The following is a 16,166-nucleotide window of genomic DNA, read 5'->3' on the forward strand; positions in this document are numbered from 1 at the left end:
CAAGAAAGACCTCAAATTGGGAACAGTAAGCGTAGCTTTAATTTAATTCAATTTTTTAGGAAGTGTAAACATTATGAAACTTCCACTGTGGAAATCAATATACTTCCATTAGTATTAAGTATTTATTTCATAGGTGGGTTAACAAATCAATATGTAGATAGAAAAGACAATGTACAGACTGAAATTAATATGATTGATCAAATGTATCAGATGATATTAATTTCTATGATTTTAAAAACAATTTTTAGGTATAAAGTTGACAGCCTTTTGAAGGGTATATATACGCTAATAAAGCAAATTCTAATGAAATTTACAAAGTACTTATCAGTGCATTGCAAAACATGAATAATGTTTTCTTTTGAATATATATGGTTCCTTTTTTGTAAGAAAAATGATCAAGTAAAGCATTGCTCTAAACTTCTATAAAGCAAAGTATATTTATTTATTTTTTGTTTTTCAATATCTTCCTTGCTCTGTCACAATGGCCTGTCATTTCATTTGATATTTTTATGAAAAGAGTTGTTTTATACAATTACTAAAATATTTCAGATATGGTATTCAAGATATGTATAATATTAAAAATATTTAATAGGTTCAACTTCTTAGACCCTAGTCCCTCTGTGGTTTACAATGATACTTTTCCTTTTTAACTATCATGGTCCTTATAACATTAAATATTTCCTAACTGTAAGTGCAAAATAAACATCTGGAGATAATCAAGAAGCGAATGTTTAAGCAATTATACTTGGTGAGAATCATCACTCTTTGTCCAGAAGAGTTTTCTTCCTCCTATCTTTGCCTGTCCTAGTCCCCCTCCCTGTTCCCCTCTGTCTCCCTTTGTCCTCCTTCTCCCCCTACCCTCCTATCCCTGTCTCCTCCCCTCCTCCTTCCCCCCATCCTCTCTCCTCCTTCCTTTTTGTAAAGTACAAATATTTCATTGCTGGCATTTCATACTATAATGCATGCGATATCTAAGAACACATTGCTTTTTAAAAATTGAATGTCATATTCAGCAAATGGATATTGTTTCTATCTTTTGTTTTGCCTTCTATGAGCTAGTGAAATTCAATTGCTGCGACTGGAGGAGGGCTGGACCTAACGGTGATTACTGTAAATGCTGCCCGCTATGGAACCGATGAGGTAACTTCAAACAATCAAGTAACCTAGAGTCATCCCAAGAGTCAGAACCACTACTAGAAAAGTATTCACTTCCGACCCTTTGCGTCCCTTTACCATGCAGATTCACTTCTATTGCACAGTTCAAAGTTGAATGCCGTCTGGATAAGACTGTGTTATTGTCATGAAGACTAGTTCCATCTGTTAATTGCCTTTGGTTGAGTTTTAGCTTTATTTCTTGATATGTCGATTGTTCAACTTTTAGCTTGGTGTATAAAATCTTCTGTCTTCATTGCTAACTTATCTGTACCTTGATGCAATGAAGAATTAATACTCCATATTCAAGACCTTATCTTTTTATTACAAAGACTTGGTGCATTTTATGCAATATGAAGAGAAGACAAGGTAAACGTGGCTAGCTCTTACCATTTTCTTCTCAGTTAGTGTCTCTTCACTGGAGAGAGCAAGGCAGAAAGCTCACTAGAAAAATTTTACTTAAATAATGAAATTTTATTTGATAGTAGCCTATTCTCATATAGGTCACATAGCTCCAGAACTTCTAGAGATATCACAAAGTTGCTGAGAAAATAAATTGTATGTATAATTGAAATGAAAAAAAAATCGCCTAGAACATTCCTTGTACAATACAATATTAATTTATTCTAGATCATACATTTTCTTCCTTCTGGATTTATGTCTGAGTAATGGGAATATTTGGAAATTAATTGAAAAATTTTCTATATGTACAGGTAAGAGCAGTCACACCTCCCAGGGGAGAATGCATTACTTCACCTCCCCCTATTGTTTAAGCACATGGTTCAGAGTAATTTAAAACTGTAAAGAGGGAAATTAAAATTATTTGCTGAATGCCTTTGGGGTTCACAATTCAACATACGATAAATATCTCCACATAGACAAAGAATTTTTCCCTAATAGATGCATCCACATTGGTTGATTTTACAATTTGAGAAGACAAAATTTTTTGTTGTATATTATATCTTTCGTTAGATATTTCACTGCTAGAAATCAATAATCCAGTGGATGAACTTGCAACGAGGGATATCTGGGGGCAAAAACTTGCCTGGATAGGACTTAATATATATGACAGAATGCATGAAATCTGATGGGGGTATGGGAGACACAAATGGGGGAAAGGGTCTAAATTTGATTAAAATCTCTCATATGAAATGCACAAAAACTCAATAAAATATTTTAATATAATTTGTTTGTCACTAAGTGTTATACTTCATTCACTAAAAAACAGTAAAAATGATAGTGATTTATTTGATTTGACAATTTTTATATTTGCTTAATTTTGATATTCTATCTCAGGTGACCATATACTTATACATCTCAAAAAAATTAGCAATTAATTAATTTTGTCTGGTTGAGTTATAAGAGAAATGTGATAGCCTTAATACATCAAGATTCACTTCTGTACCTATTTTTATTTTAGATTTAATTTTATTATTTTTAATTATGTGTATGGGTAGAAAGGTGTACTGTGCCCAAGTGCCTGTTGGACCAGCGGCATCAGATCCCCTGGAGCTGGATTTACAGGCAATTGTTCATCCATGATATGGATTCTGAGACCCAAACTCAACTTCAGTCCTCTGCAAGAGGAGCAGATGCTATTAACCATGGAGTCATTTCTCTAGCCCTGGATCTATGTTTTAATAGGCTCCACTGAGAATTAGAAGTTTGGCTTTTCAACTAATTCAAGTTCATATGAGAAATTGGAATGGAAGACTATTCATATAAAATTATTTGAAAATTATTAGGATAAATTCTATGCATTGTGTAAATTCATACTTGTGGCTCATGTCTATAATCCCAGTACTTGGAAGACAGAAAAGAGAAAACTACGGCAGCATGTTCAGTTATAGTCAAAGTAGTGCATGGAATGGATTCTGGACCCATCATGATTATTGCCGATCAACTTAGAATTCTTATTTATTCCACATGCCATTTTTACTTTCTTAGTTTGTTGTTTCTAACAGCTGACCCATTCTCTACAGGAAATTTGTTTTTGATAACACAAATCTCAAAGAAAGAAAAAGCAAACCAGGAACATGCTGAAAATCATATAAATAAAATATACTTTGAGTAATTAGTGATCAAAGTGAAAAGCCAAATGCTACCTGGGATTAATGGCAAAGGAAATCACTCTTGGAGCTGGTTGGCCAACTGTGAAGTGAACTCTGATTCTTACGAAGCCACATGAAATACGCACATTTCTCAATTCTGTGTCATTTTACCATAGGCCTTCGTTTTGTAAGCTTTAAAGACAACCTAAGTTTTAAATATCTATTGAAACCCAAGGCATTTGTTTTTGAAGATGATATCTTATTAATCTATTAACACAAAGAGTAGCTCAAAGTTGACTGAGAACAAGCAGGCAGACACAAACATGTATAACAAAGATCTGGGTGAACTGAGGAGGAAACGGAACTGGAAAGTCCATTGAGAAGGAAAAGAGGCCACACAGCACAGGCGAAACGGTCCAAGAAGAAATTCTCTGGGGTGAGGAAAACAGGCAGGAACACCCTGCAGTCTGAGAAGGACTTTGAATAGAGGTGATTTTACAAGGAAGATCTGGGATTTGAAATGAAAACCAAACCGGGAGTCTGATAAGCCTGCATAGTCTATGGCCATTCCACCCTGCACACTCTGGACCTCATCTTATAAGCCTGAACAGAAGAAAAATATTCTGTTCTCAATTTCTGCAATTACTTGTCACATATTTTCTTGCCAAGAGAGCTGAACCTGGTGTGAAATATAGAAACATTACAAAGGTTAATATATTCAAAATGCACCGTGGGGGGAAACCACAGTCTAATGTACAAAGCAGATCATCAAGCTGTTTTTATTTAGACTTTTGTCATGTACTACAAATAGACGTGTTTTTTAAAATTCCTCACCTTCATGGGTGAGTTTGCTTTGTGATAAATATGTACTCGACCACTACATAGTAAACAAATAGCTGTGAGTTTAGCTGTAGACCAAGCTATCAATTTGAGAGGTAACACAGCAAAAGAAATGTTTAATTGATATAAAAAAATCCCCACCACACATAGATGATGTAATAGCTTTGGCAATGGGCCATTTTACTTACAGTTTGAAGTATGTGTATTTGGCTTGTCAACCATTTCTCATAAAAGAAAAGCTAGAAGTTCAAGGGCATTCTAAATAGAACACTAAGCAATCTGAAATATTTTAATGAGAATGTGAGCCTCTGTGTGTCAGGAGATAGCAGAGTAATGACTTGCTAACTTCCAAGCAATACCTAGTGTGACACAGAGGATATGCATGGAACTAGCCACCTGCTCCTGCCTGGGTATGTAAACAGGCCCTGAACACGTTCACATTCATACTCAGGATCTTGCCTTGACCAGTAACCAAACTCATCCCTGACACCATGAGCTACTACGGCAGCTACTACGGAGGCCTGGGCTCCAGCTATGGTGGCTTCGGGGGCCTGGACTCCGGCTATGGCTGTGGATGTGGCAGCTTCCGCAGGCTGGGCTATGGCTATGGCTTTGGTGGCTGTGGCTATGGCTCTGGCTTTGGAAATTATGGGTTTGGCTACCGCTGCCCAATTTCCTATGGAGGATATGGATTCTCCAGGTTCTACTAAAATGCTGGTCTGGGGAACCAACTTCTCAAGAATGCAAACACCACCCCAACCTGAGTACAAGAACTGAATCGGACAAATTTGTTGTGAACCAAGCCAAGAGGAAAAGAATTTAATATCCAAGTTTTTCAGAATTTTTATCATCTTACTATTCAACATATGTCCCTGTCCTTCCATGATATAGAATTGTGTTCTATTTAGAATAAATTGTCTGAACTTAAAACAGCGAATGTGGCTTTGATTTTTATTTAACTTTTTAATATGCTAAGTACTATATTACACAAGGTTTACTCAGTATCTAACACCAACTTAGGGGGGCAAGAACTTATAACATATCAAATGCAGTTCTGGAGAGATGGCTTAATGGATAAGACAGTTTGCTCTACAATCATTGGAGACCGGAGTTCAAATCTCCAGGACCCACATGAAAGTCAAGCATGGTGGCACACAGGCGTAACCCCAATGCATACATCTGTGACCCCAGTGCACACAAAGCAGGGTGAGCAGAGTCTGGGGCTTGGTGGACAGCTCAGGCAGCCAAACCAAACTAAAACAAACCAAACCAAACAAAATGGGACTATCTCTAGGTTAAGTGAGAAACCCTGTAGATAGTGATAGAGCAGGTCACTAGATGTCCTCCTGTGATCTTTATACATGTGTACATGGGCACATTCACACACACACACACACACACACACACACACCCATGAAATGATTTCTTTGCTGAAGGCCAAAGTATCACAGTATAGCCACTTCTAGTTGTACAAACTCACTAATGCAGATAGTGAGTACTATCTGTATTATTTACCCTAGAAAATAATTATGTGTACACATAAGCCCACCAAGAAGTCCTGACATTAAATTAAAAGGGTGATTTTTTCTATTTTGAACATTAGCCCTTGAATCATTTTCAATTCAATGATTTTAGTTATATAATATTGATATTGAAATTCAGCACACTAGCACTCTATCTACTTCCATAACCAAACTGAAGCCTATAAAAAGAATAAATATTTTTGATCAAAATGTTTTAATTCATCCTTATAATAAGAAAAATAATGGTAAGCCAAAATGTCTTTGGAAAGATATTTAAAATGAATATTTTTGGTAAATTCATGCATGTTTTTTATCCTAATTGGACTTGGAACAACTTGGTGTTATTTTTCCAAATTATCATGACCTTGAAATACTGTGCATGTCACCATGGAAAAGTGAAAAAATAGTCACTTCCTTTTCAGAAAAAAAGTATTTTGTTACCAAAATAAATCTGTTCTTTTGTTTGTTTGAGTTTGATCCTAAAAATACGAGGACAATAAAATAAGAGCCACACTATGGAGCTGTTTACACAGTGTTCGTTTTATTCTGCCTTGAACAAGAAAAACCTTCAAAATGTGCAATAAATTGCTAAGGATTGAAAATGGCATGAACAGGTAAGCCCAGATCAGAAGCCCATTGTAATGAAAACCTGACATTTTGCTTCCCTGATCACTACCCTGTTAATTGTGGGCTGCACTTTGCACATGCAGTCAAACGAAGCATCCAGAATAGATCATCATGTGCTTCTCTGAGGTATTTAGTTACAGACAATTGACACCTGACACCTCTATTTATTTCAATAATTTATTGTACAATCATGGATTTATTGGTGTCAGATTTACTATGGTTATTTAGAAGCAAGTCTTGAACATCGCCAAGTAAGATTTATGTTTAAGAGTTGCTATGATGAATTTGAAAGACTCAGATTTATTTTTTGAACATATGGATCGATTTTGGCAACAGGCAATCTTACTATCTTTCCATCAGTCAAGGGAGATGTCCTGTCACAGTGAAGACATCTGAGTAGGTAAAGTCCAGTGTCACTAAGGGAAGATTATGCTATTTCATTTAATTAAGTCATAATTTCATATGAAAACATGTCAGTCTCTAAATGGCCAATGACATCAGAGTTGGAAGAAGACTTTACATATATAAGCAGAATCAATAGCATTATGTGATGACAGCATTTGTTACTCCTGGAATAAATCAGTTTTATCACTGATACCACCGATTGTCAGACTCTATCGATTTAAGATAGAATTAAGTTTTATGATGTATTTCCTTCCAAGGTAAAGCTGTTACCTGCTCTAGACACAATGGATCATGCAATCGTCAGCCATGAAATGGAAGAAAGTCCTGGCTGGGTGATATCATTAAAACAGTTTGATTTATTTGTGATATTATAGTTTCTATCTGACTAGATGAGAATTGTATATTCAAATTAAAAACCGTCTATTTTAGCTTAAAGTGCACTATAAAGTGAAACAAGTTTGGAAGACAGTAAACAAAGAAATTGAAAATGTGAGATACTCAAATATTTCTAAATTTGGACAAAAAAGTCAGTGTATAATATAAACATAATAACTTATTGGCTATGATGACATAAAAAAATCACTTTACAGGCCAGTGAGATGTCTAGTGGGTAAAAGCAATTGTTGCAAGCCTGGCAACCTGAGTTCTAGGAACCTACATGGCAGGAGAGAGCTAATTCTTGCAAACTGTCCTCTGACCTCCACTCACTAGTCATGATACATGCACACACATATATAGACATAGACTTGCTCAATAAATACATAGATAAGTAAGTAAACAAATAAATGAATCATTTTTAAAAAAGAATTAGATTTAACACATATAGATATAATTTCAACTGGTAACAAATATTCTCAAAACAAAAATATTGCAAGGAGCTCTAAGGAAAAATCTATTGCAAATCAATGATAGACCATTCCAAACTACGTTAAAAATGAACAGATATTTGAGTGAGCAATTCAAAAAATAAAATATCTAAATAGCCGACATGTAAATAAAATCATGTTTAATATCATCATTATTCATGAGGTGAAAAACAAAATTAAATCTACTTAGATACTAACATGTCGATAAGAATAGTCAAACTTAAATAGTTTGGATATACCAAGCTTTGTCAAAGATACAGAGCAAGTTCACTATCTTTGATCTTCACTGTCTTAGTTAGATTTCTATTGCTGTGATAAAATAATGTTGTAAATCAACTTGGGGGAGAAAGGGTTTGTTTCTGCTCACAATTTCAGGTTAAAGCCCATCATTCCTAGGAAGTCAAGGCAAAAACTTGAAGCAGCTCTTCACCCCCTCAGTCAAGAGCAGAGATATGATGTATGCATGCCTACCCACAGCCCTCTTTCTCCATTTTTTACACAGTACAGGACACAGACCCAGGGCATTTTGCCACACACTTTAGGCTGATTCTCCCCACATCAATTAATACAATTAAAATAATCTCCCACAGACATACCCACAGTCTAATCTGATCTAGATAATTCCTCACTAAGAGTCCCAGGTGATTCAAATTGTGTAGTATTATAGTCCAATAATTTTACCCCTTTGGCATCCTAAATCATATAAAAGTCTCTAAATAACATGTGTTCCAATTCAAATGCTCTAATGACAAAATTAAGCTTACATATTATAGAGATTAATAATTATAATTATGAAAATGTATTGTTTGACATAGTTTTGTGTAGCGCCCATGGGATCAGCAATGCGGAGTACCTGGATTGGGGAGTGTGGCCATGGATGAGGCAAGCGACAAGAGAAATGGAGACAAGACAGGGCTCTGATCAAGTCTCGTTTATTGCAGCTCAAGCATGGGGTTAAATAGAGAATGAAAACAAAGGAGCAAAGAGTGAGCAATCATATCAGCCAGAACACAGGGGCCCAGATGTACCCTAAGGGAGGAATCTGAAAGGAGAACAAGGCCGCAGGCCAAGGCCATGGGCCCAGGGCCGCAGGCTCTGTCCTGTGCCTGCGGGAGGATGGCAGGCAGAATGGAAAGTCACCAACTCAGGTCTGTCAGCAGTTTTGAGAAATGGCTGAGCCTCGGGCTCCCAACAGTTTTGAGAATAGATTGTTTCAGAAATATTCTGTAATCACTTATTATGAGACCATGAGATGGTGCAGTTCCTACTTAGGATGAAGGGAGGAGGAGGATGTCATTTAGACACAGCATTAGTCATGCAAAGATTATACAGCCCTGAGATTCCGTAGCGGCTCTGACAACCAAGCTTCTTGTTATGAAGCTTATACAGCCTGAGTAGGATGACGCACATATGAAGACAATGGATACAATCAGACTTCATGTAATTCACATGGTGAGCTATTTGAAATTCATGAACTATTTAGGGTATTTTCCACTTACTATTTTTGGATCTTGGTGACAGTAGTTCACTGACAGTTGAAAGAGAAAAGGGGACGACTACAAGCAATTCATCAAATGGCGTACTTGAATTTGTTACGACATTCATCATCTCATGAATTGTGTGTCAAAGCTTATGGAAATGAAAAAATGAAGGTTTCATCTCTTTTAAAGTCAGAAGCCACTTGAACCAATTTTTCTCAAAAATCTTGACTGTTAAGGTGCATTCAACAAATTATACAAACAAATGAGAGACACAGTGCCTACCATTAAAGACTAGAATTCTGGGGACTGCGGAACACTGGCTATTCTTCCAGAGGACCCGGGTTAAAGTCCCAGCACCCACATGGCAGCTAGCACCTGTCCTTAAAACAAGTTCCAGGGGACCCAATGACCTTTTTTGGCCTCCAGAGGCGTTGCATGACACAGGTACACTTACAGGCAGGGAATACATTCATACACATAAAATGAAAATAATAAAAATATGTTTTAAAAGAATAGAATTCTAGAATTTACTCAGTACTCATTAACAGTGCTACTCTGACACAGTAGGATAAAAGCACAGGAGAGGCAGAGGGAACACAAAACAGTTACTGTGGAAACATAAATACAGAAAGCTATAAGAGAAAGAATGAATTGTATTGAATAGAAATAGATGGTTTACAAAGATTAATTTTACCTATTTCATAGTTTTACGAAGTCACCATAACCCTTACAAATGAGAGGACATAGGATGTGTGATGTTTTGAAAAAGATATTAGCATACCTGCTACAATGTCTAAAGTTCCAATATTGCCAAAAACAAATGTTGGCATGGATGTGGAGCACAGAACCTTACATTGCTAATGGGAGTGAAGAAGAGGAAGATCACTTGGCAGTTTCTTACAAAGTTGAACATACTCTTCCTCAGCAATCCAGCATTGGATTCCTTGGCATTTAGTCAGAGGAGCTGAATATTTGTGTGCATGAAAATATGAACACAAAGAAGCTGTTTTCAGAGTTGCCAAAACTATGTAACAATAAATGTCTTTCAAAAAGTGTTAAGCAAGCTGTTACTTTCATAAAGTGGAATTATATCCATAGATAAAATAGAAAGGAGTTATCAAGAAAAAAGAGGAAAAAATCTAAAAGCATTTGAAGAAGTAAATGACTAAATGAAGTTCTTGTGAAAAGCCCCTGATGCTGTTTGACTGTGACTGCAAGATGTTCTGGAAAATAATGAACCCTAAATAAACACAAACAATAAAAAGGTCGACAGTTTCCAAGAATTTGGGAGGAACACTGAGGATAGAGACAATGGAAGGCACTATTTTTAGGTCAGTGAGACTATTTGATACAATACTTCTTCGTGTTTTCATGACTTCATAAACTTGTCCAAATTCACAGAAACGAAAATCGTAAAGATAAGCACTGATTGGGCATCAGGTTTTGTTAATGGCAATCTGTCATGATTGTTCCTCCATTTGGTATAAATGCAATATGAGGAAGAAATGTTTGTAGGGGACACTGTGTGAAAGTAGGAACATCTGTTTATAGTCATTGCATTAAAATGTAAACCACTCCCAAATATGAAGTCAGTTAAGAAAAGAACTCCATAAAATATCAGATAAATGCTTAAGAAATGTTTACTGAGCCAAAAACATGAAGATAGGAAGTAGAGCAGTGCATTTTTAGTAGATGCGCAGAAAAGAGGTCAGAATTTGTGATAAGTTCTGATGAGATTTTTGAACCTGCTCCTGAAATGATGTTTTATTACTGTGTTTTGATTTCAGTGTTAGAACATTTCCTTTCACATCAGTGCCAATGTCCATAGAACTGTATAATCGAAGAGTGACTCTTAAGCATAAAGTAAAGGCTTTCATTTATAATTATGTATCCATATAGGCCCAGCGATTGTAAAAGGAAAAAGTATTTTCAGTGTACACAGTAGCGTGCGGAGCAATTAGTCATTATAATGGATAATGTTCCAAAGCTAAAGAAAAACTTGGCTTTCTTTGGAATTCTGTAGTCATTAAGCTTCCCCACAGTGGAGCTGATGCCTTCTGACTTTCAAACGATGTTATTCTAATACTCCATCCCCCAAAGAATGAGGCACAGTGAAGAGCCTTGAATTGGACACATTCCTTTGATTCCGCTCTAAGTTAAGCATCCCGTTCTGATGAAAGCCAGAAATGAAGAAATTTAACTGAAGAACAAAACATTATTAAATGTGATTACTATAATATGCCTGCTATGAAGAATTCTGCTTGAGGTTTGGTGTGTCCAGACTTTGAAGATACAGCAATTCCTTCCCATTAACTGATGAGAGGAGTTTTAAGGGACACCCTAATTTGGCAGCTAAGCACATTCAATCCTTTAATGAATGCAAAATAGCCTCTCCTTGTCAGTGGACATTGTATTAATGAGTGCTTTTAAGTAATTGTAATTAAAGAAAAATGATGCCAAAGTAGGGAATGCATATTATTGATCACATGTTCTGCCCAGGGTATATAAGCTTTCCCCAACATATACTGACATTCATACTCAGGATCTTGCCTTGACCAGCAAACCAAAACCTACATCCTTGACACCATGAGCTACTATGGCAGCTACTATGGAGGCCTGGGCTATGGCTATGGAGGCTTTGGGGGCCTGGGCTATGGCTATGGTTGTGGATGTGGCAACTTCCGCAGACCTGGCTATGGCTCTGGCTTTGGAGGCTACGGATATGGCTCTCGCTTTGGAGGCTACGGGTTTGGCTACCGCTGCCCACTTTCCTATGGAGGATATGGATTCTCCAGCTTCTACTGAAACCCTGACCTGGGGAATGAATATTGAACGGAAGCCACTGAAGACCAGGTCAAGAACATGAACAAGTTAAGAGTTTAATTTGAAAAGATATAATTTCCCACTTCATCTTTCCAAAGATTTCTTAATTTTACAAATGTAGAATATTTGGGTTCACTTTGCAATAAATTATTTTAATGTGAAGTGGCATGAATTGCATTTAATTACTCATTTGTTCATAGAAACACTGTCTATGGCTTTTGTTATATATTCTGTTCATTGAGTGTTTTCAGCAAGTCATCTTAGAATTCTGGCCATACCCTTATATAATCATCACAACTGAATACATGAGTAGTCACTGATGTTCCACATTCAACATATCTTTCTTTTTAATGTTTTTCATTTTGATGAATTTTAAACCTATTCATTTATAGTTTAGTTGGATCTGAAAACAAGTAAGTAGTAAATAATGTTACATTTAAACAGCATTAAAATATTAAAATGAAGGAGCGATAGTCAGACTTCTTCTTAAATGCAGGAACAGGTCTATTTAGCCAGTTAGGAAGAGCTATCTTTGGGTCCCTGTTATTGGACACCATCAAAGCAGTGACAGCTCTGTAACTCCATTGGAATATTATACTTAATTTGACCTATTGTGACAACAGGTTGCTTTTAGCTATTGATGGTATTTCTCTACTGACTACATGTAGCAATAAATAAGAGTGATTAATGTAACCTCTTGGAGAAAGTAGTTGACACTCTACAATGCAGAGTTACCAAATTATTACTATATATTGAGTTTACTGCTTCTGACACTCTCTGCAAGATAAAACAGAAGGACAACTTCAGAATATCTTACTTTCTGGAGCATCAACTTTGTTTAACCTAGGGATAACCCAACACAGCAGGATCATTAGATTGTGAAATGATATGTAATTGGTAGAGCTAACTAGACAAAACTGAATTTTAAAATCTGATTTATTTGTGATTTTTTCACTTTTACTGATTTTTTTTCCTACAATATATTTTTATCATACTTAGAAACCCTCCCCTATCTGCTCCCCTACCGTTAATACCTTAATACCTCTTGCATATTTTCATGTTATATATATATATTATATATATATGTAATATATATATATATGCCTATTTAGTTAAATTTGGGTTCCCAAATGCTCTCAGTGTGGATCCATCTGCTGCAGCCCATCTAACCTACTCAGCATTGCATATTAAAGACAACAGACTCTCCCTTTCCTAGCAGCTATCAATTGCCAATTGCAAATAGTTTTTTCAGCTGAGGTTGGGGCTTCTTTCCCACTTCATTTCTATGCTGAGATTTTTGTCTTCCTTGAGCTTATCTGGGACTTGTACATGCTGTCACCATTACTCTAAGTTCATATGAGTAACTGCCAACTGCCTGGAAAACTGTTTCCTTGTGGTCCTCTATCAACTCTCTCTCTTAAAATCTTTCTGCCTTTTTATTCACAACTGGAATATAATTGTTGTGGTCCCTGAAACTTGGTGGCAGACATTTGATACAGGTGTCCCACACAGGGACAAGCACTCTGTGATCTGATTCCCTGCATGTTGGCCAGTTGTGGGTGTCTGAGTGAATCACCATCTGCTACATGAAGAAGCTTCTCTGGTGAGAGTTGAGAGATACATTGATCTATGGGTATATAATGATAAATCAATTGGAGTCAGTTTAATGTTGTGTCTATTTAGCAAATTAATGGTAGTAAGCTCTCCCTCATGGTTTTCTGGTTTTATCATGTGTTAATGAGGATGAAATATTCACATTGGTAAGTGTTGGCTTATATGTGTAATAAACAACTAAAATGAAGAAGTCAGAAAATACCATGTATAAGATTATCAAACACTGTATGTGTTTGGACTGTGCATGGTCATGTGAAGGCCAGAGCTCAACATGCAGTATCTTCCTCTACTGTTTCCTGCATTGGTTTTCAAGACAGGATGATTTCTTAAATAAGACCAAAATGTACTAAATATAAAAAAATAATAATTTAGATTTCATTATATTAGCACATTCAAATCATAAAGAGAAAGCACATAAAAATAAATACAGCTAATCATATTGTGAACGAAAAGATTTTCAATATATAAATCTGATAAAGCATCTATACCAAAATATGTAGACTTTCCATTAATCAATAATAAAATATTATAAGCACAAGTAAAATGAACAGAATACTTGAATTGGCATATCCCAAAAGTGTGACCTGTAAGTATAGGTAAAGATAGTTTAACAATTAGATATCCTGTAAATCAAATTAAAACAATAGCTTCATATCCCTATAGAGCCACCAGAGTGGTCAAATTAAAGGTTATGAAAGTTATCGCTATAGGTAAAGGCACAGAGCAATAATTAATTATGTTTAAGCAAAGTTGAGTCTACATCTGAGTCAAAATTCGGCAAATTTTGCAGCACCCTTAAGTATGTATACAAATGACCATAGGGCCATGGTTATAGGGCCAACTGAGAAACATTTTTGTCTTTAATATTAATTCCTCTATTTTGGCTTGTTACAATGTACTCAAAGTTTCAGAGGCTGAACACATCTCCAGTGTTAAAGGTTGCTGGTGACACAATGTATTCTCAACATTTGAGTCTTAATATATATTATCATATGAGGTGCTTGTTAGCTATTACCTTGTAAATAAACAAATAATATCAAAGAGAAGGAAAGGATTAGGGTAAAAAACCTATACTTTACACTATAATACATATGTTTTATATAGAATAAGTTAAGATGAATGAAAGTTGATTGAACTCAGAGAAATTTATATTACTGGGCCCTCCTGGTACTGCAAAATGGGTACAGAGATGACTCAGAGGAAGTGAGGTAATAGTGACTGTAACTCTCTATGTGGAACATCACAAGCTGGCTTTGATCTCACAGTAATCCAACTGTCTCTTCCTCCTGAGTGCTGGGACCAAAGGTGTACATCTACATGCCCAGCGTAATCTGTATTTTATAATAGCACTCCAGATGTGTAATATGCAGAAATGCCAGTGTGTAAAATGTTAAATTTTGAATAACTTCTAAGACCACTTACAAAATAGATATTTAATTATCATGGGCTCTGTTTAATATTTAAATGAATTCAAGCCATGTTTCAACAAAATTGTTTTATTTTTTTAAATTATTAAAACAAAGCTTTTTAGCTATAATAATCAATGTTCTATAAAAAAGGATTTAAAAAATGGAAGAATTCATTTCAAGTTTTTCCTGTTAAGTTCCCTAGTGACACACACAGCAGGTGAGTTGATGCCTTCAAGGCTTTCAAATGTTTCCTACCAGTTGAAAAGAACCTCACTGTGAGGGGTAAGATAACTTTGAAAAGCTATAACAATTTAATTTAACCACATTCTTTCATTTAATAATAAGCAAAGCCTACTCATTTAAAGAAACCAAGAGATCAAGAATTATTTAATTTCAAAATAACACTGCAACTCTGTTATTTAGCATGTCTACGAAGAGCTCTGTTTAGGGTAGAGTGGGTACAGGGTTTGAAGAAAGAAAGTTCCTCTTATAAAAATGGTGTCATAAGTTTTGGTAACACCATGGAGAAAAGGCAGTGTATGCTCACAGGCTATAAAGAGATGGAGGACTTCTTCTTATGTCTGGACTGTGTCAAATATAGCACATAGAATTATTCTAAGATTTGATAGCAAAAAGTAACTATTTGATTTCTTTGCCTGTTAGGCCATACAAGTGTATCTAAACAGACTTTAGTATTCATACTATGTATCTTGCCAAATCACCACTCTGGATACCATCAATGACTATGGCAGCTACAAAGTTGGAACTGTAGCTCTTAGAGTCTAGAACTATGGTTGAGGTTGTGGATGTAACATTGTTTGTAGACTGGGATGGGGCTCTGATCTTGAAAACTATGGATATGACTCTGGCTATGGAGCCTAGGAGTACATCTGCCTCCATCCATATGGAATTTCAAGATCCCACTAGTTTACTGCCCAGACTCAACATCTGAAACAGCAAAGGGAACTCTCCAGTGGTGACTTCACTCATTGGACAACTAAGCTCATCACGTGGTTCTCTGTACACAAGTATTGAGTATGTTAAACAAATTTCAATTTATAACACAAATACCATCACAATGCCAAAAAGCTCTAATTTTATTTGTAACAGATTTATCTCCTCATCTTCAAATAAACAATTCTATCTCATAATCAAAATACGTTCTCTGTCCATGAAATGAAATAATGCACGCATACCCTACTATATTCATGGTGGAGGAGAGACAAGAGCTTGTTAGTGGAAATTTGTTTTATTTCCAAATAACTCACAAACATGCAAACAGATAAGTAATGATAGCTCCAAGAATATATTAAGATTTGAACTAAAATATATTTAAAAATTATGTTTTTCTGTTTCTTTCACTTAGACAATAATC

General features: G+C 35.7%; 1 protein-coding gene across 1 annotated transcript; it reads left to right on the forward strand.

Annotated features, from left to right (window-relative positions):
- Nucleotides 1-4,534: 4,534 nt before the first annotated feature.
- LOC103736490 (keratin-associated protein 19-4-like) lies at nucleotides 4,535-11,750 on the forward strand. The gene is made up of 2 exons (XM_008836007.1): nucleotides 4,535-4,695; nucleotides 11,633-11,750. The coding sequence occupies exons 1-2, from the start codon at nucleotides 4,535-4,537 to the stop codon at nucleotides 11,748-11,750; spliced, it is 279 nt and encodes a 92-aa protein (XP_008834229.1).
- Nucleotides 11,751-16,166: the final 4,416 nt, after the last annotated feature.

The sequence above is a fragment of the Nannospalax galili genome, unplaced genomic scaffold, assembly GCF_000622305.1.
Source record: "Nannospalax galili isolate Female #2095 unplaced genomic scaffold, S.galili_v1.0 scaffold136, whole genome shotgun sequence".
Taxonomy (NCBI): Eukaryota; Metazoa; Chordata; class Mammalia; order Rodentia; family Spalacidae; genus Nannospalax; species Nannospalax galili.

Bases quoted from the DNA above. Each gene is read 5' to 3' on its own strand.
- LOC103736490 (XM_008836007.1), top strand. From the start codon at position 4,535: ATGAGCTACTACGGCAGCTACTACGGAGGCCTGGGCTCCAGCTATGGT. The intron at 4,696-11,632 runs GTTTGGCTACCG...CAACTTCCGCAG, and splicing joins TCTGGCTTTGGAAATTATGG to ACCTGGCTATGGCTCTGGCT.